Source organism: Micropterus salmoides, unplaced genomic scaffold, assembly GCF_014851395.1.
Source record: "Micropterus salmoides isolate LMB-PRFRI ecotype aquatic unplaced genomic scaffold, ASM1485139v1 Ms_hic_scaffold_19, whole genome shotgun sequence".
Lineage (NCBI taxonomy): Eukaryota > Metazoa > Chordata > Actinopteri > Centrarchiformes > Centrarchidae > Micropterus > Micropterus salmoides.
The window spans coordinates 9082665-9104818 of NW_024041039.1; the positions used below are offsets into that span (position 1 = coordinate 9082665).

Here is a 22154-nt window from a genome sequence, read left to right on the forward strand (position 1 = left end):
CAGATGTGTTAAAAATAAAGACACAGGTAAACTACAGCCTCCTCCAGTCAGTGACTATCAGGGGAAACACCCACACAGGTAAACAACTCTGTCTATTCTCAAAGGGGAGCTCACTGACAGTCTTGTCCGTAAAAGACCTGAATACTCACAGATCTGAAACCATTTTGTAAGTAGTAAATGAGTTTGTGCTTCACTAGGTTTTATCATACTAAGATTCTTTCTGTATCCTTTAGAGTCCATTTTATGTTTTTGGTGGCCATGAAAACAACAAAATCTACATCTGTCTTCACTCCACATGTGACAGCGAGCTGCAAACACAAACATTAAATCTGACATACTGTCCTGTCGCACTGAGACCAATTAGTGCAAGTTGGTGAAGTCAGAGGATCAGCAGACTAAAAAAGGAATTGATGGAAACGAATACTCACTCGTCTCCCCCAGTTCCTCCTATCAGTGAGGAGTAACTCGGTGCATCATCAGCTCTGTTACATCAATCTCGCAACAACACAAAATTAAACCAGTCCATTTATGTCATCTTGTTAACAAAAGCTTTTTTATTACAAAAACAGCATACATTAAACATTTTGCGAAGGGAATGCAAAGATGTTAACAAACCTAGCATTGTCCCTCATTTTGTCATTTTATTTTAAATTAAAAAAAAATGTACAAAAGTGCTTACATGGTGCAAATAATGAGGAGTAAAATGTCTATAAAAAGAGGAAGGTAAAGAAAAAAATGTACATTATATTCAACTTCTAAAAATGCAGCAGAGCAGGAGAGATGTGACTATATTACATAGCCGTAAAAAGAACCCAAAGCTACTCAGGAGCAGTTCACTAGGTAGGTAATCCTCCCACAGCAGGACTGCACTGTAACTGTTAACATGATCTGTAAATCAAACATACCTTATTACTTAACATGAAGTTAATAAATATTGCTTAAATAACCCACAAAGCTCGCAGGTTTCTGTTTAAACTGATCTATTAGTTTGACTACAGAGTAAAATCTCCTCTCAAGCCTGACATTTGCCACTGACAGTAATTATGAGTGATATGTTACTGACAACAACAATAAATCTCCCATTGTTTGCTAATACAATCACAAATTCTTGTGAATTTTAATGGCACTTTATGTCAATAATACCTCTAGATAACTCAGTCCACAATACAGAAAAGTGAGAAAATTCTAATTAACAATGTTCATTTTGGGCTTTTATTGTTTTTCTCTCATAACAGTTTCCTCGTCGTTTGTGATGAGTGGAGCTACAGTGAACATGTTGCTGGTGTAAGGCTAGTCATGAATCAAGACTGAAGAGGCTCCTCTCTTACTGACCTGTCAATCCCATGATCAGTAACAAAAATGTGTTGTAAAACAGACGTTTCCCTTCACACACAACCTTATGGTGGAGCTCTGGAGTTTTCTCCCAAAAGTGAGGCATCTTATCCACTTTTCTAAGATCCGTCAGATCTCCGGCAGCGGCTCAGTAACTGTTCTCATGACCTGCTAAAATGTAGAGGTTGCTGAGGGCCGTGGGGTTGTCTGTGGGTCGGCTCTCCAAAACCACCACCCTGCAGGTGAAACACAGACACGGCAGTTAGAAGATTACACAGAGATGCTAAAGATCCAGCCTGCAGCCCGTTAGCTTAGCTTAGAATAAAGACTGGATATGGAGAAACGGCTAGCCTTGTTCAGTCCAAAATCCGTTCTACTAGCAGCTGTAAAGCTCTAATTAACATGTATCTGGCTTTTTGATCCGTACACAACCACAACTTCTTAACACTTTAAACAGACATAAAATAAGATATAACATAGTTTCATAGGCATTCAGCTTTTCATCTAACTATCGGCAAGATAGAGAATTACAGTATTTCCCAAAATGTCTATTCTTTTAATACTAATTATTTTCAAACCAAACATCAGCCATTGGTTTCAGTTCATGGTGCTGTGGAAACTTCAGTCAGTGCATGTTCAGTCAGTTATGTCATCCTAACTTTGCGTGTAAATCAATGGAAAACAACAGTTGCCTGGAAAGTAAAAAACAGTGGAATAATGTGAATTGTATATGTTTCTAGTTTTGACCGACTGCCAAATAAAACTACAAATCTCTCTCTTATAAAATACTGACTTCAGGGTACTGACTTCTGTCACCAACATAACTTGAAACTTATTTATAGTGAGTGAGAAATGCTGGTAATCACAAAGCATCATGTTAATGGTATGGATCTACTCGGAGGCCAGCGTACTGGCAGTTCATGTTGGATTGCACGTTAAGCGTCCATGTTAATCGCTGTGATCCAGCTGTCAGTCAGATCAGGACGGCAGTGCGTGCATCTTCAGATGGCACGCATCTCGTGGTGGTGACAGGTGAGCAGGAAAGCTACAGTCCATACTGTCCGTTCCATCAGATGAAATTACAGAGGCATGGAGAGACACTCAAACCAGGCTGGTAGTGCCCGGGCGGCAGTGAATAAAACATGGGGGGCTGGGCAGAGAGGCCTCACTCCGGTGCCACAGGCATGGAGACTCCATCGGGAGTCTTCACTGACTGAACTGCACTGCTGGGAGAGCCTCCTGCACTAAGAGAGAGGGGTGCTGATCTAAATCACATCCTGCTGTGTCTGCAGCTGAATCCAACGATCATCAGTCCATTAGTCACTCACACAAATGAATCGTCAACTATTTTGATTTTTTAAAGCAAACATGCCAAAAATGATTTGGTTTCAGTTTCTCAAATGTGTGGATTTACTGTTTTCCTCAGTTTTTCTCATTGTAAATTTAATCTCTTTGGGTTTTAGACTGTTGGTCAGACCGGTAGGTTCTGGGAAATCAGGATGAGCAGTAGTTTCACTACTTTTTGACATTTTTTTCAGACTAAAAGATTAATCAAGAGACAAACCTGCAGCTTAATCAATAATGAAAATAATCATTATTTTATCACTCCATTAACTGCAAATATGTACTCACAATTTGTAAACAACTGTGCCATGCCTTAATGTTTGGCAGAAAATTGACCAGCAACTATTTTTATAAGCGACTCATCATTAAAAGTCATGTTTCAAGATTTGTTGCTTTTCTCTCTTCTCATGTAATGGTAAACTGATTAACTGTTGGTCAGACAAAACAAGAAAACTGATGACATTTCCTTGGGAAATCATATTTTTTCTGAGAATTCATAGACAAAATGATTATTTTGTTAATCTAAAGCATAAATGGCAGAATAATCAATAATGAAAATAATTTAGTTTAGTCACTGCTCAAGTTATTTAACATGCAAAAATTCCACTGGCTTATTTGCAATTCCTTTGGGTTCTAGTTTACTGGCCTGACAATATAATGCCATTTCACGAGCTTACGACTACTTACTTTACATTACACAGAGAAAATGTATTAATGTATCAAAAAAAACAACAACTGACTTATCCATAATGAAAATGATGATCTTTTAAAGCCCTGCTTTGTCATATTGCAAGGAAGCTAACATGTTACAGCTCTGTTTTTAAATCAAATGGGTTTGTGACTGTTAGTGAGGCGTCTAACATTTGGCTCAGCCTTCATGTCTCAGAGCTAATGAAGCAACAAGCAGGAAACAGAGAGAGTGAGGTCATTCAAGGATAATGGCAGGAGTACATTTAGGGTCAGCAGAGTAATCAGAGAGTGAAATCTTAAAAACAGAAAGAGATGAAGAGAATAAGCTTTGAGTTAAGATGAAAGCAGAGTCAGGAGAGGGAGGCATGGCCTGCAGCAGGTCAGGTAGGGACAGAGAGACAAGAGGCAGCAGCAGATGAGCGCCGTGGGCTCACAACACAGCAGGTGAGCAGGTTGTTTGGTGGTTTCCAGGTAACAAGACCTGAGGGACGACGGCCATAATCTCGAGTGCCTGGTATTATGTAGGTCATGGGGCTTATAAATTATAGCAGTATTGGTGAAAAGACAGACAAACAGTATAAGTGAGGAGGTAGAGTGCGACCCTATCTCTAATCCTGTATGTTTCATAAAAGAAACAAGATTTTTGTGGTGCGTGCTCCTCCACTGGGTGCGCTTGCTCACTCATCTGCACTGATGGAGCTAAAGATGGAAATATCTCTGTACCAACCTGTCAGATCCAAGGAGGCGGAAAACTCTGCTTGGATCACAAATCTCCTGGGTCACCTGCGAATGAAAAACACAAGTGACTTAAACTGACAAATGTTTTTCTGTGCATCTGAAGTACTGGTGTTGCAGAGGGGGGCTTTGAAGCGCATGAATAATGACACACTGTTATACGAGTGCTCCAGCTTCCTCACACTGTCCATGCAACATGCAAGTAGGTTAAATGGTGACTCTAAATTGCCCTTAGGTGTGAATGTGAGTGTGTGTTGTTGTTTGTCTCTGTGTGTCAGCTCTGTGATGAACTGGCGACTTGTCCAGGGTGTACCCTCTTGCCCAATATCAGCTGGGATTGGCTCCAGCTCCCCGTGACCCTGGATGGATGGATGGAGTGTCACCAGAGAATCTTACACTCCACAAGGGCATACAAAAATCTTCTGTATGTCTTAAGCTGGGCAAACTCTGGACAATTGTATTAATCTTATATGTTGTGTTAACTCACAGTGCACTTTTTAATTGGCCTATCTGCACGGCCAAAACATATGACTTCTACTATATGGCCAAACCATATGTATCAAAAGATGAGTGCTCACACAACAGTGCTCACAAAATGACAAACAACTGAATATGGAACTGAAGAAAGCTGGATAAGATGCAGACTGGTCTGTTTTCTTTTTATCCCAGCACACTCTTAATGATTTTAACTTTTAATAAAGCTTGTTGCCATTATTTAGCTGTTGTTTAGCATCTGTTTATTGGACAATCTCTCAATCAATTTCAGTCAGAAAGTTCCCATCCTGTATTTTTTAACTTTGGTGGTAGGGCCACAGTTTACATTTTCATCACGTATTGTGCCGTTAGCAATAAGATGTCTGTATGTGTGTGTTTTTTGAGACTGTAGGTAACTGAGGGCTGTATCTAGGGTGTTACTATGTACAATCCTGGAGCATACCTGTTCTAGTCACAAGACATAGCCCGACAATTTGCAGTCTAAAATACAAGGGCCCCTTTAAAACACACTCTCACGTGTTGACATGTCATAAGAACATGTTGACAGATGCGAGATAGTCGCCGTGTGACACCTGCTAGGTGCAAGTTCTTGGCCTTGGGAGAGATCTGATCTGTTTAAGTCTAAATGAAAACAAGGTCTCGGGTGTTTCGGAGAAGCACCCACCAAAGCAAGCACGGATCAACAGGCCTGCCCCCCTTGAATGCCTTCGCTTTTGAAAGGAATCATAACAAGACAAAGGCTGAATTATTTAGTGCTGTTCCCTGTTGTGTGACGGGTTTCGTTTATGATTGAGCATGAATTTTGCATGGCCGCTGACATTTCAAAAATCCTTGCTATGGGAGAGCTGTCAAGCCGGGCTAGGCACAGACTGGGCAAGCAGACCTTCTGTTTCATCCGAGTGCTGCAAGACCACGTCTGACACGGTGAGCTTTTAAAAGCGTGGACCCTATCACTTTTCATAAAACAGAATGCTTCACCTCCCTGCGATCTCTTGAACTTTTATTCTGCTTCTGAGCGAGACTCGTGATCAGGTTAACATGGAATCCCTCTGTGAAAGGGGTACAAATTCATTAACTCGGCCTGACACAAAGACACTTTGTCTGGCTCCACCTGAGGTCTAATTCTCCTGGGATCAGCTACAGCATGTAGCCATGCATATAGGGTCTTTGTTGACATGAGCCAGAGGTGTTTGTTCATGTGTAGAACAAACAAGCCTGTATTCAGGGACGTGACAAAAACTGCATTCAGAGTTTCACTGGGAACACATGAAAATTGATACCGATATTTTGGTATCAATATTGATTCTAAAGTAGCTAACAGCTTTAAAATGTTGAATTAGTTTAATGTTAAGTTTTCTGAGTCGACTGGCATCTTTACTTCCAGGATGCCATTTCTTTGTAAAGACTGAAAACTGTAGAAACTTTGATGTGAAGACAATATCCTTGACTACAGAGTAGACAGTGTTTTCAACAATGAACTGGTGTAGTATCAAAGTGAAAATGTGTGTTTGTGTTTTAATCTAACTACTGGAATAAGTTTTGCTATTCTAAGGTTCCACCCGGCTGTCGTGGTCATGGGATATTTTACCTCATTAGACTTGAAACTCTTTCCCTGCATGCCATGTTTCCAGAAGGCCAGGACGCTGTCCTGAAGGCACACTGTCAAAAGAGAAAGGCCATGTGTATCAGTGCTCAACGGTCTGTATACCTGTCAGCTTGCGTCATGTTGGGATTTTTTCCCTTTAAAGGTAAGGAATTTTCAATGAAATGTTAAAAAGGTCTCACTCAGAATCACTTCTATTTCTTTACACAGACAGTACAAGACCAGTCTAAAAACTTACCAACAGTTCCGATGCAGAAGTCAAAGCTGAGCTCAGATGCTAGCTTCTTGTTGGACTTCAGTCTGCCCTGAAGATTAACAATCTTCAAATTTTCTGTTGAGAAAAATAGTAAAAGGCTGTAAGAATGATAGAACACAGCTACTTACATCTGGATTGTACAAAAGCTGAAGGCACAGATTGTGGTCAAAGCTGAAGAAAAGAAATTGTACTTACGGTCCAAACACACCAACACTGTGTCTCTCTCCAGCTGGGTGACATGGATTGCATCCACCTGTTGATTAGCTGTGAGAAGAAAAGGTACAACAGTAACAATACTGTTCTTTAACATCCCCAGCAACGTACAATGTACAACGTGAGGCTGCACTGCATTCTGTGGAGGCTCCAGTGAATAGACAAATTGCAGACAAAGTAGTTTCTGGAGAAGTCATTCGTTTCACCACAAAACACACTACATCCGAGTACATGTCTGACTTACTTGTTCCCATCTCTGTGAACCAGGAGGAGCAGGAGTTGAGGTTGATGGTCTCAAAGCGGACCACCTGGCCCGGCTCTGTGCCCTGGCTGATGGCCACACACACCAAGGGATACTCCTGCTCTGGGACCACCAGCATCTCAAACACCTTCAATGGGCTGGGAAGAGGGAAGTCAAAGTGCTGCCGCAGGAAGAGAGAGCCAACAAGAGAGCCAAGGGTTAGTGTCAGTGGTGTTCTGATATTTAAAGACGCTTTATTTTGTAGTATAGAACTAGAGACACTTTGCTACAGGTGCAAAGAGCTACACCTGTTTAGAAGTGTTACACTTATAAAAAAACTACAAAATGAACAACTTGGGTTTCAGAGCTCAGAAGCAATGGACAATTCTAGTTAATTTAAGTTATCCTAATCCTTCTTTCCTTGCACAGCTACATTTTTAATTCTAACAGGTGGGCTACTTTAAGGGGTGCGGTTTAAAAATTGCAACCAGGTGTGTGCAGCACCAGCATATTGGCACAATTCGCCCGAGACAGCTTCACACAACATGCTGGAAACTCGGGTAAACTCCCTCTGCAACATTACAGCAATATTGTTATCAGCTCGAGGTAGAACTAATCCATGCTGGTTACATAATAATAATAACATAATTTACTGCATTTAGCCGACGTGATAAAGCAGCGTTGGCTCGCCTGCCTACTTTTCAGTAACAACATAATTTGTGTATCTTTCGCTGGAGGCTCAGCACTGTGAGCACAGCTACATGTATTGGATGATAAACATCCATAAAACAGTGAATATCATAAATGTGATTGTTGCCACACTTTATAACAGTTTTACTGCAGTAAGTAATATTACTGTATGGATGGGTCTTCTACTGTGTTTTCCTGCGGCGTTATGTTGCATTATTGTATATTATGTGGTTCACGTATGTTACAGCGACTGAGACGTTGGAGAAGCTCTGTACATGAGAATCTGTAAAACCACAATAAATTTAAATTGAACGTTCTAAGCAAACAGCGGTAGATCTGTGCTAATGTTAACTGACTGCTTCTGCCATGCATCAAGGCTAGTATAAACAAATCGCTCCACATTTGATTTGTACCGTTACATAATTTCTTGCAGGCTAAGTCAACACTTTGACATAATACTGGTAGCACACAGGATAGTAATATGGGTTGAGTTAGCCGATGAAGTCATGTAGAAAGCCATAATTTTAAAACTATAGTGTATTCCACCAGATAACGTTAGCAACTAGTCGGTGTTAGCCGACAAGGTAACAATAAGCCTTTCCGATGTTGACTATTTTAAACAGACATTACCTGATTCTCGTTTGGCCTGACAGGCTTCAGCACATAAACCTTAATTGTTTTTTTGTATTATTTCGATGACTTTACGTTGGAGTCTGTGTTGTGCTGGGTGCCAGTTGTTTTATGGTGTTAGTGGACTGCATTTCATTAGCTGTGTTGTTTCTGAGTAGCAGAGTAGTGGGCTGTTCCAAGCAACAGAGAAAACAGGTATCTAAGTGAGGCTAAAGCCCATTGACAATATAATGCAGTAAAATTTTGATTTATTAAGACGTGATTTCATTCAAATAGCCCCTTTAAAGAAAAATATATGGTACAACCCTACAGCAAAAACATGTATTCTTACTTAGGACATTTGTGGAGGAACAGTGAATGTTGATGAGATAAGTATATAGCCAACTGACCTTGATGAGCATAAACCTCTGCATGGGCTCATACCACTGCAACAGGACAATCCCAGACTGAAGCGCTCCACACAAGTACTTGTGGCCTGTATAAGGATTTCTCACTGTAAAGTACAAAACACTGTCAAAAAGTGAAGTACGACTGAACTATCGAGGTCCTTTATAATTTACACAAATTTAAAACCCCACTCACATTAGTGCATGATAAGAAAAGTCATAGGGGCTTACAGAACAAAAACATTGCAGTAAAGTAAAGGGGAACACAACTGGTACAGAGATGTTCTTCAGTTTAATATGATAGAAGGATGAGTAAATAAAAAAAAAAGTGTTTGGGAGGGAAAGGCCACTCACCAATGCAGCACTTGTGACAGCCCTTTGTGTCGGGGATCTTAGTTGTCAAGGCAAACCTCCTGAGGAGAGAAAACAGTCAATCTGTTGTGACCACAGTCTTAAAAGAGCTGATGACGTCTAGAAACAGGGAAGTCGGCCAGTTATTCTCCTTTTTTCGACCACCGTTTTCATGGTGGTAGACAGTGAAGAGCACAAAAAGACTGCACAGCATGAGTGCAGAAAAGCAATTATGACCTTTTCACTGAAATGACACGAGCTGAAAGAAGAGACTAAGATTCAAACCAATAACTCCAGGCACGTTGGTCTCACCTAGGTAAGATTTTGTCTGGGAAGCGGTGAGTTGTGAACTGAGCAGCCAGGCCGGGCTTCTTCAGCTGCTCAAACAGCCCAATGAGATTGTGGGAGTACAGCTGGAAGGTTTTCCCTACAGCAGAAAACAGTATATTTAATCATCAGATTTCCAACTAAAAACAATAAGTAGTGTAGTAGTAATCGATGCGAGGAGTTAAAATATGTCATTTTAAATGTGACAGACAAGATTTGGAGAAATTTTTTTTAAATTAATATTTTAAACATAATTTCCCTTAACAGATGTCAGATCCCATAAAGAAGCTTTCACATGTAGAAAGGTTAGATGTGAACAGGGGTAAAAACAGAAGTGTGAAGATGATGTGAAGCATGATTACCTTCTGATGAAGTCAGTTAGTAGAATATCAAATCAAGCCAGGTGAGAGGAGGATGGACAGTGTCCAAGGGAAGAGGAGAAGAAAAAAGAGGTTAAGTATACAAAGGGGCAAACTGCTGAAGGTAAGACCGAATGCAGACCTCCTTGCTCAACTGTTAAACCAAGAAAAGGCTTTGGCGACCATGACAGCCAAACAAAGACAGTTTCATTTCAAATGATGATTTGAGTATTCTGACAACATCTAGCTAGTCTGTTATAATATATAAGAGAAACTACACATGCTTTTGCAGATAGTATAGATCATAACCTACAAAGTAAATATATCTGATTCAAAAGGACAAGCTGAAAGCCAGATATGTCACTCATGAATCACTGTGTTACAAGGACACCACTCATACAGAGGCTCTCTGATAGCAAACAAAAGCAACAGTTATTGTTGGGCTGCAGATATGGAGTGCCTGTCTTGCCCTCAGGGGCGGCCAGATAACACAGAACAAAGCAGCAGCGGGTTATGACAGTAGACAGTGAAGCAGGAGGACGTTATAAGTTCATCACTTACCAGATAAAGACATCAGGTTGTTGTTGATAACGTACAGCCATGTACATTTCCTCGGGAACAGCTAAATAGGGAATTAAACAAAGATGGCACAATGACCATATAGTCAGACATTAGTTTTCAAAAGATCATCAATTGACTGTTCACTCCCCTCCCCTGAACAGCAACTGTTCAGTCATAGCAACTGTATGTAGTTACAGTCAAGGCACTTTGCATGAAGCTTTAGTAAGAGCAGTACTCTGTAACCAAAGGGTTGGGGGTTAGTGTATTTTCCCCATTGCCTTTTCAAAACCAAAAGCACAACTTTTAATGCGTAAAGAATAAATTAAACAGTGAGTGTGTCTGCTCTGACATAAACTGCAATCATAAGCAAGTCCAGCTAACTAGCCTACTACCTACAGTAATAACCAGGCATTACTTCAATGGCCAAGGAGCACATCATAAACTAAGAGAGTTGCGTTTTCTAAAGACACTGGTTAGTCCTCATCCTAAAAACCCTCTTTCTTGTTTAAGTAAAAATTGAAATATCAGGCATGTGATTGGCAAAGGGCAAAAAAAAAAAAAGCAGGAAAATATACTGAGACCACCCGACACCACGATTAAACTGGCGAGCGGCTCTAACATGGAGGTAAAGCAGGACCCATGAAAATAAGTTATTTAATGGATGTGTTGCAGTGGGAATCAAAGACAAGGGTCTAATCCGCAACCGCTCTATAATAATTATTATTTTGTATTCATTTTTACCAAACTTCAACAGCTAAATGTGCAACATGAAACATGAAATAATTGAGTCTATAACTAAATAATGTAACTACTAACTTTCAAATTAGTTCAGTTGAAGTTAATAGATGATTTTTAATGAATAACAGACAGCAGCAAAGGTTGTTGCCTGTTTAAGACCTGGTGGCCTGACTGTTAAAGAAACACTTATATTCTTCAGGAAACTCAAACAGCTGATCAGTCTCTATCTGTTGGAAACTGTAGGAAAAGCGTGTGCGTGAGACGAGAACGACTGCGACAGTTTAACGGGATCACGCCAGTCACACAGAAGCCGTTACCATGGTTACCTCGCGGAACGCTTGTTTACCTGTCTGTTGATGAGGAGCGCAGAGCGACCCGTGTGAAAAGGCCTTATATAACCTAAACCTTGTCACAACCATTCACAAGAAATTAATTAAATACGTGCAAAACCTTTAACATAAGGACGACTTAAAAAGCAACCATTCACACAGCAAAGTGTATAGGCTACATGAGTGATCAATAGACAACAAAGTCAAAGTAAACATTAGACATAGCCTCTAACAAGCAATAATCAAAACATTCCCAATTAATCTGATCCTTATTGTCAACTCAGTGTTGGGCAAGTTACTCAGAAATAATATTACCTACTAGTTACTTAGCATAGGCTATAGACCAACTCCTTAAAAAAGTAATATTAGCTTCTCTACTTAAGCCCACTACTGGGTGATAGCCTATTATAACGCCACTCTCTCCCGATGAGTCCAAGCATCACTGGCAGCAGCGGCCGGAGTTTCTCTCTGAGTTTCACGTTGCTGTGTTGCTTTAGCTGATGCTTCAATTAGCCTAAGTATAAATGTAGAACTGTTCGCGGTTGAAAACTTTTTGCTCGTCGCACAAAGTTTACAACGGACGACAATGTTCTTTGCATCTTAGACTGTGACACAGTAATGGCAAATAACGTTACTTACAGCTGTCGAAAATAACTCTCTCTGTTAGGAATGTGGTTTTTGTGTTCATGTTTCCTGTTTAAGTCCGTTTTTGGTTCTGTCTTTCTCTGCGTAGTCTTTAGTTAGTTCTTAGCCCTGTGATTATAAGTTACTTAGTATCTGTCTTGTCTCGTATCTTAGTTCCTAGTTCGGTGTCTTAGTTCTTAGTCCTGTACATTAGTTCATGTCTTTAGTATTTACTCCTGGTCTGTGTTCTTCTGTTGGTTGTTATTTTGCCCCATGTCTGCCTGTCAAGTGTTCCGTCTGTTCCCCCAGTTATCTCTCTGCCTGCCTGTGTCTCGTCAGTTTCATGTCCCTCACCTGTGTTGCTCTCGCCCTGCTCGTTAGTCTTTGGTGTGTATATATGTTTGGTGTTCTCTTCAGTCTTCGTCCGGTCATTGTAGCGTTTAGACGCTCTGCCTTATGTTGTGGTTTTTCCTCGTCTTGCCCTGCCTGTACCCTGTTGTTCCTGCAGTTTTTGGATTACTTGTGTCACTGGATTTTCTGTTGGATTACCTTTTGTTTGGACTGTTTGTTTTGGATTCCCTGGACTCAGCCACTACATTTGTAAGTGAGCTCGCCTTTTATTGGTATTAAAACCCTTTGAACTGTACCTGCCTGTTCCCGTGTCTGCATTTGGGTCCACCAACCTTCTCCACACCACCCACACATAACACTCTCTCCCTGTTCTCCAGTTGTCCTTTAGCTTCTTGGCTAACAGCTGACTTTAATAACAAAGTCCAGTGCCGCTGAGCTGCAGCACGGTCGTGCATTCACGTCAGGGATGGTGCGTTCAGTAGCGGTCCGTTACTTGGATTAGTAACTGTAATAATACAGCTGTTTTGGAAATAGTAATCCGTAAAATTACTCTTTACTGGGAAAAGTAATTTTGCAGTAGGCCTATTACTGTCCAACACGTTACGTACCACTGATGCGCGAGAGCGACTGTGTAATCACTGCACGTGTGGAATTGGCAGCTGAGTGTAAACAAACATCCTTGATACTTAGAAAGCAAGAACTTTACACACGTGAACCTAGATCCTTTCCATTTCACTAGGCCAGGTCCTGTACCCCCCCCTTTTTATTTATTTTTGATACTCTAGTCCTCATCAATCCATATCAAGCTTATAATACTAGAACTGATAAGTTCAACAATACAATAGTGCAATAAAAGAACAATTCTATTTCTTTAATAAGTCATGTCTTCTACATGGATCATCAACTAGTGATCCTGCTGACTTTGAGCTAATGTTAACTTAAAAAGCTAGTTAGCTAATAAGTAATTATTTTAACAAAGACTGGTTATAATAATAATTATATATATAGTTATAATAATTTAGCTGCTGTTTACCTGCTCCATTGTGGCTTCATGCAGCTCATTAAGATTCAGCGTATAGATGCCATCCTCCGTCCCAAAGATTAGGTACTGATCTAGAAGGAAAAAAATATATATAAAATGAAGCATTGGCTTTAATAAAACATGTCAATTCTGCATGCTTGTGGGTGGACCACTCTTGTTGTATGAAGCTGTACCTTTGGTGTCTGGATGAATCCATGATGTGGCACAGTTGATCTTCAGTGGACAGCCATCAAATACTTTAGAGAAACAGGCTCCCATCTGAAATGAAAAGCAGCATGGCTCAGTTCAGGCAGCCTCTGGCACGGTGAAGCGCTAAAATGTCAGCCAGGGTTTAATGAGTTGGAGCTAGAGCTGTGCCGAGCAGGAAACCACAAAGCAGAAATCTCTGGTGGACCCCAAACATCTACAGAATGTATAGCAGCAGTGTAGATATGGGTTTAATAACAGTGTCCATGAAACCAGGCCAGCAGGGAAGACGAGTCTGAAGGACAATGTAGAGGATTCACTCACCAGTACTTTTGGAGTGGGTGGCAGACCATTGATAGCGGGTTTCTAAGTAGGAGTGGAGGACAGAAACAAAATGATGTAGATGCAAAACACAGACAAAGCAACAATAATTAGTTTCAATTTAGCTGCTTACTTTAGCTCCAGGCTCAACAATGAGCTGAACAAAAAAACAACAACAATATGAACTGTTGTCTATTGTGTGCTGTCAAAGTTAATTAAATGTTCAACATAAGTGGATTCCAAATTTCCATCTTTAACTGTTAGTGTTTGGATCTGACAAGGGGAATAACATATTTGAGGTTTCAGTGCAAAGCCAGCCAGCTAGTTGGAGACACTCCACATATAAAATATAGGCTCTTAGACCACAGATGACATTTTCATCATAAAACCCACTGAAACTAAAGATGAGAAGTGTGGCTGTCATGATTGAAATACATATTGTAAATGTAATATGTTGCTGGAATATCTTTAGACTCACAGGGAATTCCTTTTTCTCCTTCCGTTGCTGTTGGTTTGGCGGTGGCTTGGAACTGTCTCCATTCACACCGTCATCCGAATCATTATCTGTCATGAGAGAGCAGGCAGATGAAAATTACATTAATCACACTGTCAAACATGCAGAATCTAAATCCAAACATTAGACACATTTACATCAGGCTGCCTTACCTTTACATTTAGATTTACTGAGAGCTTGTAAAATTAAAAACAAGTGGTCATTTAGAGAAAACTATGAAAGGGATGTGGACAGGTTATTGTACATAACTCAGACACTACAAGTTAGGGAAGAAATGCTGAGGCTCACCAGGATCAGAGGCGTGAGACAAAAGGCCGGGGCTGCTGACGCTGGCAGAGAGGAAATCTGAAGACGAGTGCTCGACCTTGGTGCCCTGCTCAGGTGTGCTCTGTCTGCGAACAACCTGGCTTGCTCCGTTCTCGGAGTTAGGGAACCTCCGAACTGTCACAGACCTCTCATCATTAAGGCCAAGCTCCTCTGATGAGCTGTTTAATCGTGGCTGAGAGGGCATGGGGATAGACAGTTTGGTGTTAATTCAAAACATGCTTCAGTACATACACTTCTAACCTGGATTCTAATTGTAAGATCTATACAGTGGAAAATATTTTATAAGTTGGGCTCTCACCTTTGGGGGCAGAGGAGGAGGAAACCCTGGCTTGAGGGTTGACCTGAAATCAAGTTGTTTTTTTATTTTATATTTTAAACTAGTAAACTAGAACAATGAATGTTTTGCCCTGATACTGATATCACTCACAGCTCTACTTCTTCAAAGGCATCTTCAAGATGGGCGATGTGTCCCCTGCAGGAAACAAGCAGTAATCAGTGCGGATAATAAGACTCAGAGAGTCTTAATGGTGCAAATGTTAATGTAAAATCCTTCTTCAGAGATAAAAAACTCTAAGGAGAAGAATGGGGGGTGTATATGTTCTATGACTGAACCCTAGTGAGCATCATGGGATGGAAACAGGAAAATACATTTCTAGAGCTGTATAAAAGTATTTTTTGTCTTGCTAGACAAGACTTTATACTTCAGACATCTCTTGAGGTCTGTCATGACTTACTCTGATTTTAGTTTGAAAAGGACTAAATCAAGGTCTGCAGTGAGTGTTTCAGAATTTTATATGCCATCTCTTTATTCATCCATCCATAAAACTAGAATCAACCCAAGTAATGCAACTTTTACTAAGTTCTTTGGATAGTGCCCAAGGTATTTAAAGATTGTTTTTTAAAAAGCAATGGACATTATAGTACCGCCTTGACCGTGCAGAGTTAAGTCTGAGCAAACAATAAAAATAGGTTGCTGTTTATTTATTTTCCTGTCTCTTTCTACATCAAACTGTTTTACCTGCCTGCATATCTCAGACTCATGTATGCAGTTGTATGCACAGTTTGGATCTACAGCTATTATCACACCACACATGGTGAATGGAGGGGTGTCACAGAGGGTGATTTGTGGACATGGCGGGCACTAAACTGCACTGCAAAAAAGGGTGGGGATATAGTGAGGAGGGGAGTGGAGTGGAGTGGATGGCATAGGGTGCTACAGTACACACTGTGTTAGTGTTACCGTTGGAACAATTCGTCCTCAACGCTTTTGAGAAGGCTCCTTCAAGGGACAAGGAGAGAGAGAGAGACCGACAGCAAAGAGAGGACAGAGAGAAGTGGAAGGAAAACAGTCAAAAGACACACGGACAAGTGAGAAGGAGCACGCCAAAGCAACATTTCATACTGCAGATGGGGAGAGTGAGTTCATGCACAGACAAAGGTTAGCTCTAGTGAGTAACAGGTTAATGTGAGAGACAGTGAGGAGCATCCATAAGTGTAAACAATGGACAACAGATTACAGAACTCACTGACTGTTGTTAAGACAGACATGCTTTAGACATGTCTTTTTATCGTTGTTTATCTGCATTGTGTGCTTTTAATATTAACAGAATCTACAGAAGTAGAACACATAATAAAATAAATTTTAAATACTGTTTGTTTCTTTTCTCTCAATGAATCTTAAGTGATGCGTCCATCTAATAAATTAGCCAGAGAGAGAGAGAGAGAGAGAGAAGCACTTCCTGTGACAACAGTTTCCATGGATTACCTGGTTGTTATTCCTCCCTCTGCAAAGGGACTCCAGGGGGAAGGGAAGTCATTATCTTTATTCACATCCTGTGGAAAGCCACACATGCACAAGAATAGAATTTCTAAAAACCGGCATTTAAATAAAAAAATTGTGGATATACTTTTACTTTTTCTACACGCACTTAAAATGACTTGATTACAAACAGAAAGTTGTACTTGAATAGTTGTACTGATTAAACTGAATATGATCATCACCATTTCAGAATGAGCCTCCGTTTCCTTCCGTAGTGGTGGTTCAAACTGGACTTTGTCAACTGTGAATTAAAAAAAACTCAAGTCAGTTTTTTAAATGTTTAATCTTGCACACACCTTTGGCACTAGAGGGCATCAGTGCCCAACACTTTAAGACACACAAAGCCCTGGGAGAACCACCCATTAGTTGCAGGAGCCTTCGAAATCCCTCTTTTGGGTCCATTCTTAACACAAACACATGTAAGAACGAACCAAAATCAGATCAGCTGCTTCCACTACAATGTACCTGCCAAAATACCTTTACTGATTTATTATGCTACTATGTGAACTTTTGGTCTGGAGTATAAAGACTAGTCGGTCACCAAAGACAAACACAGATTACACTTGACACTAACCAGATCTGTTCACTTTAGGGAAATATTGGTAAGAGAGCAAGAATTACACACAAATCATGGAAAAGATTCTTCTTAGTTTATGTTTGAGGTTACATTCTTTCAAACAGTTGATGCCATAGAGGAGAATGATTTGGTATCCAGTATAAACATGGTGTGATCCTGCTGTAATTATAAAGGCGAAAGAAATCAACCAACCTGCCAATAAATACTTCCACATAATCAGCTCCTCATTAACAAAGAAACCTTTTATTCAAGAATTCAGACCACAGCTTTTTTTGGTGCTTAAGTTAAGCTGATAACATGGAGGTGCTGCAGCATTTAAAGGTACAGTGTGTAAGAACTCAAACTACTTTCCACCTGTGGAACTTATACGCCAACAAATTAGGGTGCAGCGTATCACATATCGGGTCATAACTGCTGTTAATTGCCTTTAGCTAGTTAGCTCAGTTAGCCATGCAGACATCTTAGCGGTCCTATTAGCTAACTGAGTCCGAGCGGGCAACAGAACCAGCAGCCTCTCAGTGATCACAGCCGGAGCTGGACCAAACACAGCCTCCAAGAGTGACAGAAGTCAGTCTGACAACAGGGAATGCAATACCGAAGTGATTTACAGGGTTTCTAAACAGACTCTGACTCTGGGAACAACAAAGGCACAGAGGGTTCAGGGGGGACAGGAGAAGCTTCAAGTGGGAGAGGAGGCTGGGCATCACAGAGGCAGTGATAATGTGTAGGACCAGAATATTTTCACAACTAACTCGTTAAATAATGGTTTAATTTCAACCAAACCAGAGCTGGTGATTGTTGAAAGAGTGGAAAGACTAACCATAGTGGCTTGGGTGAGTTTAAATTTTTCTGTTTCTGTTGAGTTTGAATGAAGTGTGTTTCAAGATGAGTTAACAAGGCTATTCAGTCGGTGAAAGTGAGAAACTTTAATTCAGAAGGTGTACAGTTGTATTTTTTTATAAGGAAAATAGGTGTAAGAATATTTCCTTTCTTGGCATTTTGTGAGTTGATTTTGTTTATTTATTATAAGCTAAGACAGCTTGTGTATTGTAACAAACTCGCCGCTTGTACACATCTTTCAGCTGACACTACGGTTCCTGAGATTTGGTATCACACTATATCACCTCCAGGCAAGTATTATTTGGAGATGGGACGCGCCGGGGCTAGCTGGTTAGCATGCTAACTTCAGTAGAAATCTCAACACAATACATAGATGTCTTTGACTAGTCAGACCTGTTACTTCTGTACAATCTGTTCTGTACATTCTGACAATGTTAGTTTGTTTTTGAATGTTTTAAATGCTCTAAATATCTTAAATTCCTACACATTGCAACTTTAAAACACCAATAACAGTGAGGTGGTGAGGTACTAAGAGACAAAATGGTGAGCTTTTATAGAGCTCACCTGTTTAAATTATGTTACGCATAATTAAGTACGGGCTGCCTTGAGTGAAAGGTGGTTGCCACCCACTAGGTGGTTAAGCAACCAGGCTTCATTCAACACACCACAGCTCCACCTGTTTGCCCAGTTTTGGATTAGTCAGAGTTGGGCACTGCCAAGGAAGCAATGGCCAGAGCAGGCAGGAGCAGACGTCAGCGGCTCTTCAGAAACCTATGGTGACGTCATGTTTTATACAGTCTATGGGCGAGACGAACTTCCTTATTAGAATATGATTAGTCATTGTAATGTAATTTTAGTCTAGTCAGTCTAACAGCAACCAAGATGTCACAATGTCCAAATTATTCAACCTTATTAAAGCTTAATACACAGTAAGTAGCCACCCCATGCAGAGGATCTCACCTTATTAGTGCCACTAAAATCTCAAACACAGCGTTCTGTTATGTGCTACAATTTGATCCTATTTCTCAGGAAGTCTTAGGAGTGAGCTAGGGAATTATGCAAACACACACTGTCTCACTACACTGTCACTAACCTGCATCCCCCCTGTGTCCCTCAGTGAAGCTAGGACTTGAGCATGGCCCTCCTTGGTCTGTCCCATAGTTTGCTTTATGTAGGAGGGAAAGTCAAATGTAATTGTGAGAAATATAAATAAGACTAAACACGAAGTGCATCTGGTACAAACAATCACAGTACGAACGAGCACAATACAGAATGAAGCACAGCACATGTCGCTACAATTAAATACAATGAACATCCAACAGAGACACATATCGAACCACTGGACTGGCATCAACCCAAAATTATGAAATGAGAAACAGTCACACTTCTGACACAACAGGCACATCACAGCGCTCAACTTTATCTACAACAACTTCCCTGAAGGGTTGCAAAATACCATGTTTACACAATCTATCAAGCTGGATTCTCGACCAAATTCAGTACCGTCAATTGGTGACTGAAAACCAAATTCCTAAAAGAAACCTTTCTGACCCCTTCAGATAACCTATTTCACATTATTCATTGAGAGAAAAATGTGGGACAGTTAAAGCTATTTGTAAATAACACACTACACAGAAATAGTTGTATGAAGATGGATTCTACTACATCCACTTTCTCTTCCGTGAATCCCCAGGCTATTTTTATACACACTACCACATGCTGTGTTTTGGAAAAGTGCCAGCTACTGCTGCCGGATTACTGGGATGACCCTCAGACAAGCTGCCGGACCTCTATCAACCTAACCAACCACGCTGACTGACATGCTGACCAATCAAAGGAGGGTTCGGGGGTGGGGGGTGGTCTTTGCGATGGGTTATGGCTTTTTGTTCACTTACAGTCTATCTCTGAGCGTGTCCTCTCAGCTCTGGCGTGTTTGTTGGTGGAGCGGATGGTGTGTCTGACTGCAGAGATGGGCTGAAACAAAGACAGAGAGAGATTGATTAAAAGAAAAGGAAATAGGTTTTGCCTTTAGGATTTATTATTTTTATTAAAATATCTAATATATCCGTGCAAATAACACTTGGCCTATAGCGTACACTGGTAAGTTACTGTGCTGTCGCTGTATTTACATTGCGACAACTCCCAGTCGGTTTTCCGCTGCCACAGCCGCTTTTAACTCCCGTGTTACATTCAGTAACAGTTCCAGCTCATTATTTGTCCATACAAAAATTCTTCTGTAACTGCGGGATAAACCATCTGCTTCATGTTTACATCGTCACGCGCATGCCCAGTGTACGTGAACGGCCACTAGATGTGCGTTTTCAGTCGTTTTAATGTAGACGGAGATAAACTCTGATGCGCAGCTAAAACACTGGTGTGGACGGAGATCTTATTCATTTTAAAACTCCGTTTTTAAACTAAAACGGAGTAGTATGGATGGGGCCTTAGAGGAACACTTAGAGGACAAGACACGTGGGTAAAGTGTCATAAAATTATATAACACTAACGTTGCATTGCCTTGAGATGTTTATCTTTTGAAATAATCTCTAGAGAGAAATTTTGTATGTCAAGTTAAAACTGAAGTGAGAGCTACTTTTTGTACTGCGTCTATGGATCATGACATTATTATGCATCCCAGGGGATGTTTGTTTGCAACAGGCTCCACTACTTGCAGTCAATAGGCTTCGGGGGTTATTCATTCATGGTGGCCAAGACAGTGCTACTGCTGTCAGGGGAAGAAAAGCACAATGGTCTTTTAAAACTCACTGGTACCACCTCTTTGGCTGCCACATAGATGTGATGTTGATACCCGTTGGAATAATAATGTCGAAGGGGAGAATCGAGAAGAGGGGGAGGGGACATTTTAGGGGAACATGAAAAAAGACTTTAGAGAAGCTTACCTTTTATCGGTCATTGCCAAGTTGCTGAAAATACATACTGTGCTAATATTTACATTCACAGCTGTTCAAAAGTCTGTTCTACTATAACAAGACAGTCAAAAGCATCAACAATACATTTTCCTATTTCCAGGTATAGACTTTCTAAAAGGTTGTTGTTTATGTTAATGTATTGGGTTAGGTAATAATGAGCGGGACAACACGCGATAAATGTCTATGTAAGTGCTGAAAACAAGTATAATATTATAATTATTTTAATTATGGTGAAAATGGACAATATCTGGTTTTACAGATATTTGTCATGACACCCAGCTTGAAACTGGGCCAAACCCAGACAAACTGGGACATTTGGTCACTATAGTCTATATCTTTGATCACTTCTGTGTAGGCTATGCAGACTTTTAATTTCATTCTTAAATTTCTCAACAAAGAATTTCCCCCAGTCTCGGTGTTATTGACATTATGGAATCAGACATCACCTCAAGGTCATCGTCGTCCACCTCACTGTAATGCTGGTGGTTGTCTGGGTTGTTCATCTTATCTAGGAGGTCAACAGCAAGCCCTCTTGTCAAACACGTCTGGGACACATACACATGCTGCAAGAAACAATAAGGCAAGTTACAAAAAAAACTGGTGCATAATTTAATAATAACAGTTTATACTAGCAGTCTGATATCCCTAATCTCACATCCAACGTCCATATAAACTGGAACATCAAAATCCCTGCAGAACTGGATATCAAAGACCTACTTTCACTGTTATAGAGTAATTAAACCGTCTGTATTAATCATCAGATTCCTGAACCATAAGGAGCAGACACCTTTCCTCAGAGACATGCACTGTGTTAATAATAATAATAATAATAATAATAATAATAAGAAGAAGAAGAAGAAGAAGAAGAAAGAAGCACCTGAACTGTCCATTTCTTAAAAGATATTTGGTCTTGGTGCATGCACACAGGATGAAGCCTCAGTATTCTTCCTTTTGAGTGAGGCTTCGTTGTCATTTTTAAGGAATTTACCATAAAACTTCAGTTAATAGCCGAGTCCCAAATAGCCGCCTACCCCGTTTACTGACATGGTCAGGGAACTCATTTTGACAAATAAACGCAGGTCTTGATTAGATGCTTGGTCTGGTCAGAACCACTCAGAAGATCAACTGAGATCTACTTCTTTGTCGGGTTTCATAAATGGTGAATGATATTCTAACTAAAGGAACTGTAAAAGACAGGACACAGACTTTTGAGACTTAGCTAACATGCAAATTTTCTATTGTGAAAAGGTTCAGGCTAAAAAACTGCAATACATTATTTGTGGAAAACATTTCAATCTTCTACCATACACTGTCTATGATATGTCAGAGATAGCTAGATTTAT

At 40.4% G+C, this 22154-nt stretch overlaps 1 protein-coding gene across 4 annotated transcripts; it reads right to left on the reverse strand.

The window, feature by feature from the left end:
* Nucleotides 1–529: 529 nt before the first annotated feature.
* map4k5 (mitogen-activated protein kinase kinase kinase kinase 5) lies at nt 530–21374 on the reverse strand (the record flags this gene model as incomplete). Of its 4 annotated transcripts, XM_038728714.1 has the most annotated exon segments (23): nt 530–1568; nt 4094–4149; nt 6185–6255; nt 6438–6530; nt 6651–6719; nt 6913–7090; nt 8619–8722; nt 8970–9028; nt 9279–9393; nt 9656–9658; nt 10214–10274; nt 13289–13368; nt 13471–13555; nt 13808–13849; nt 14283–14368; nt 14607–14817; nt 14944–14986; nt 15073–15117; nt 16411–16478; nt 16647–16705; nt 18975–19046; nt 19777–19855; nt 21258–21374. In XM_038728714.1, coding segments are annotated over 23 exon segments (1884 nt in total), but the record flags the coding sequence as incomplete, so codon positions are not given.
* Nucleotides 21375–22154: the final 780 nt, after the last annotated feature.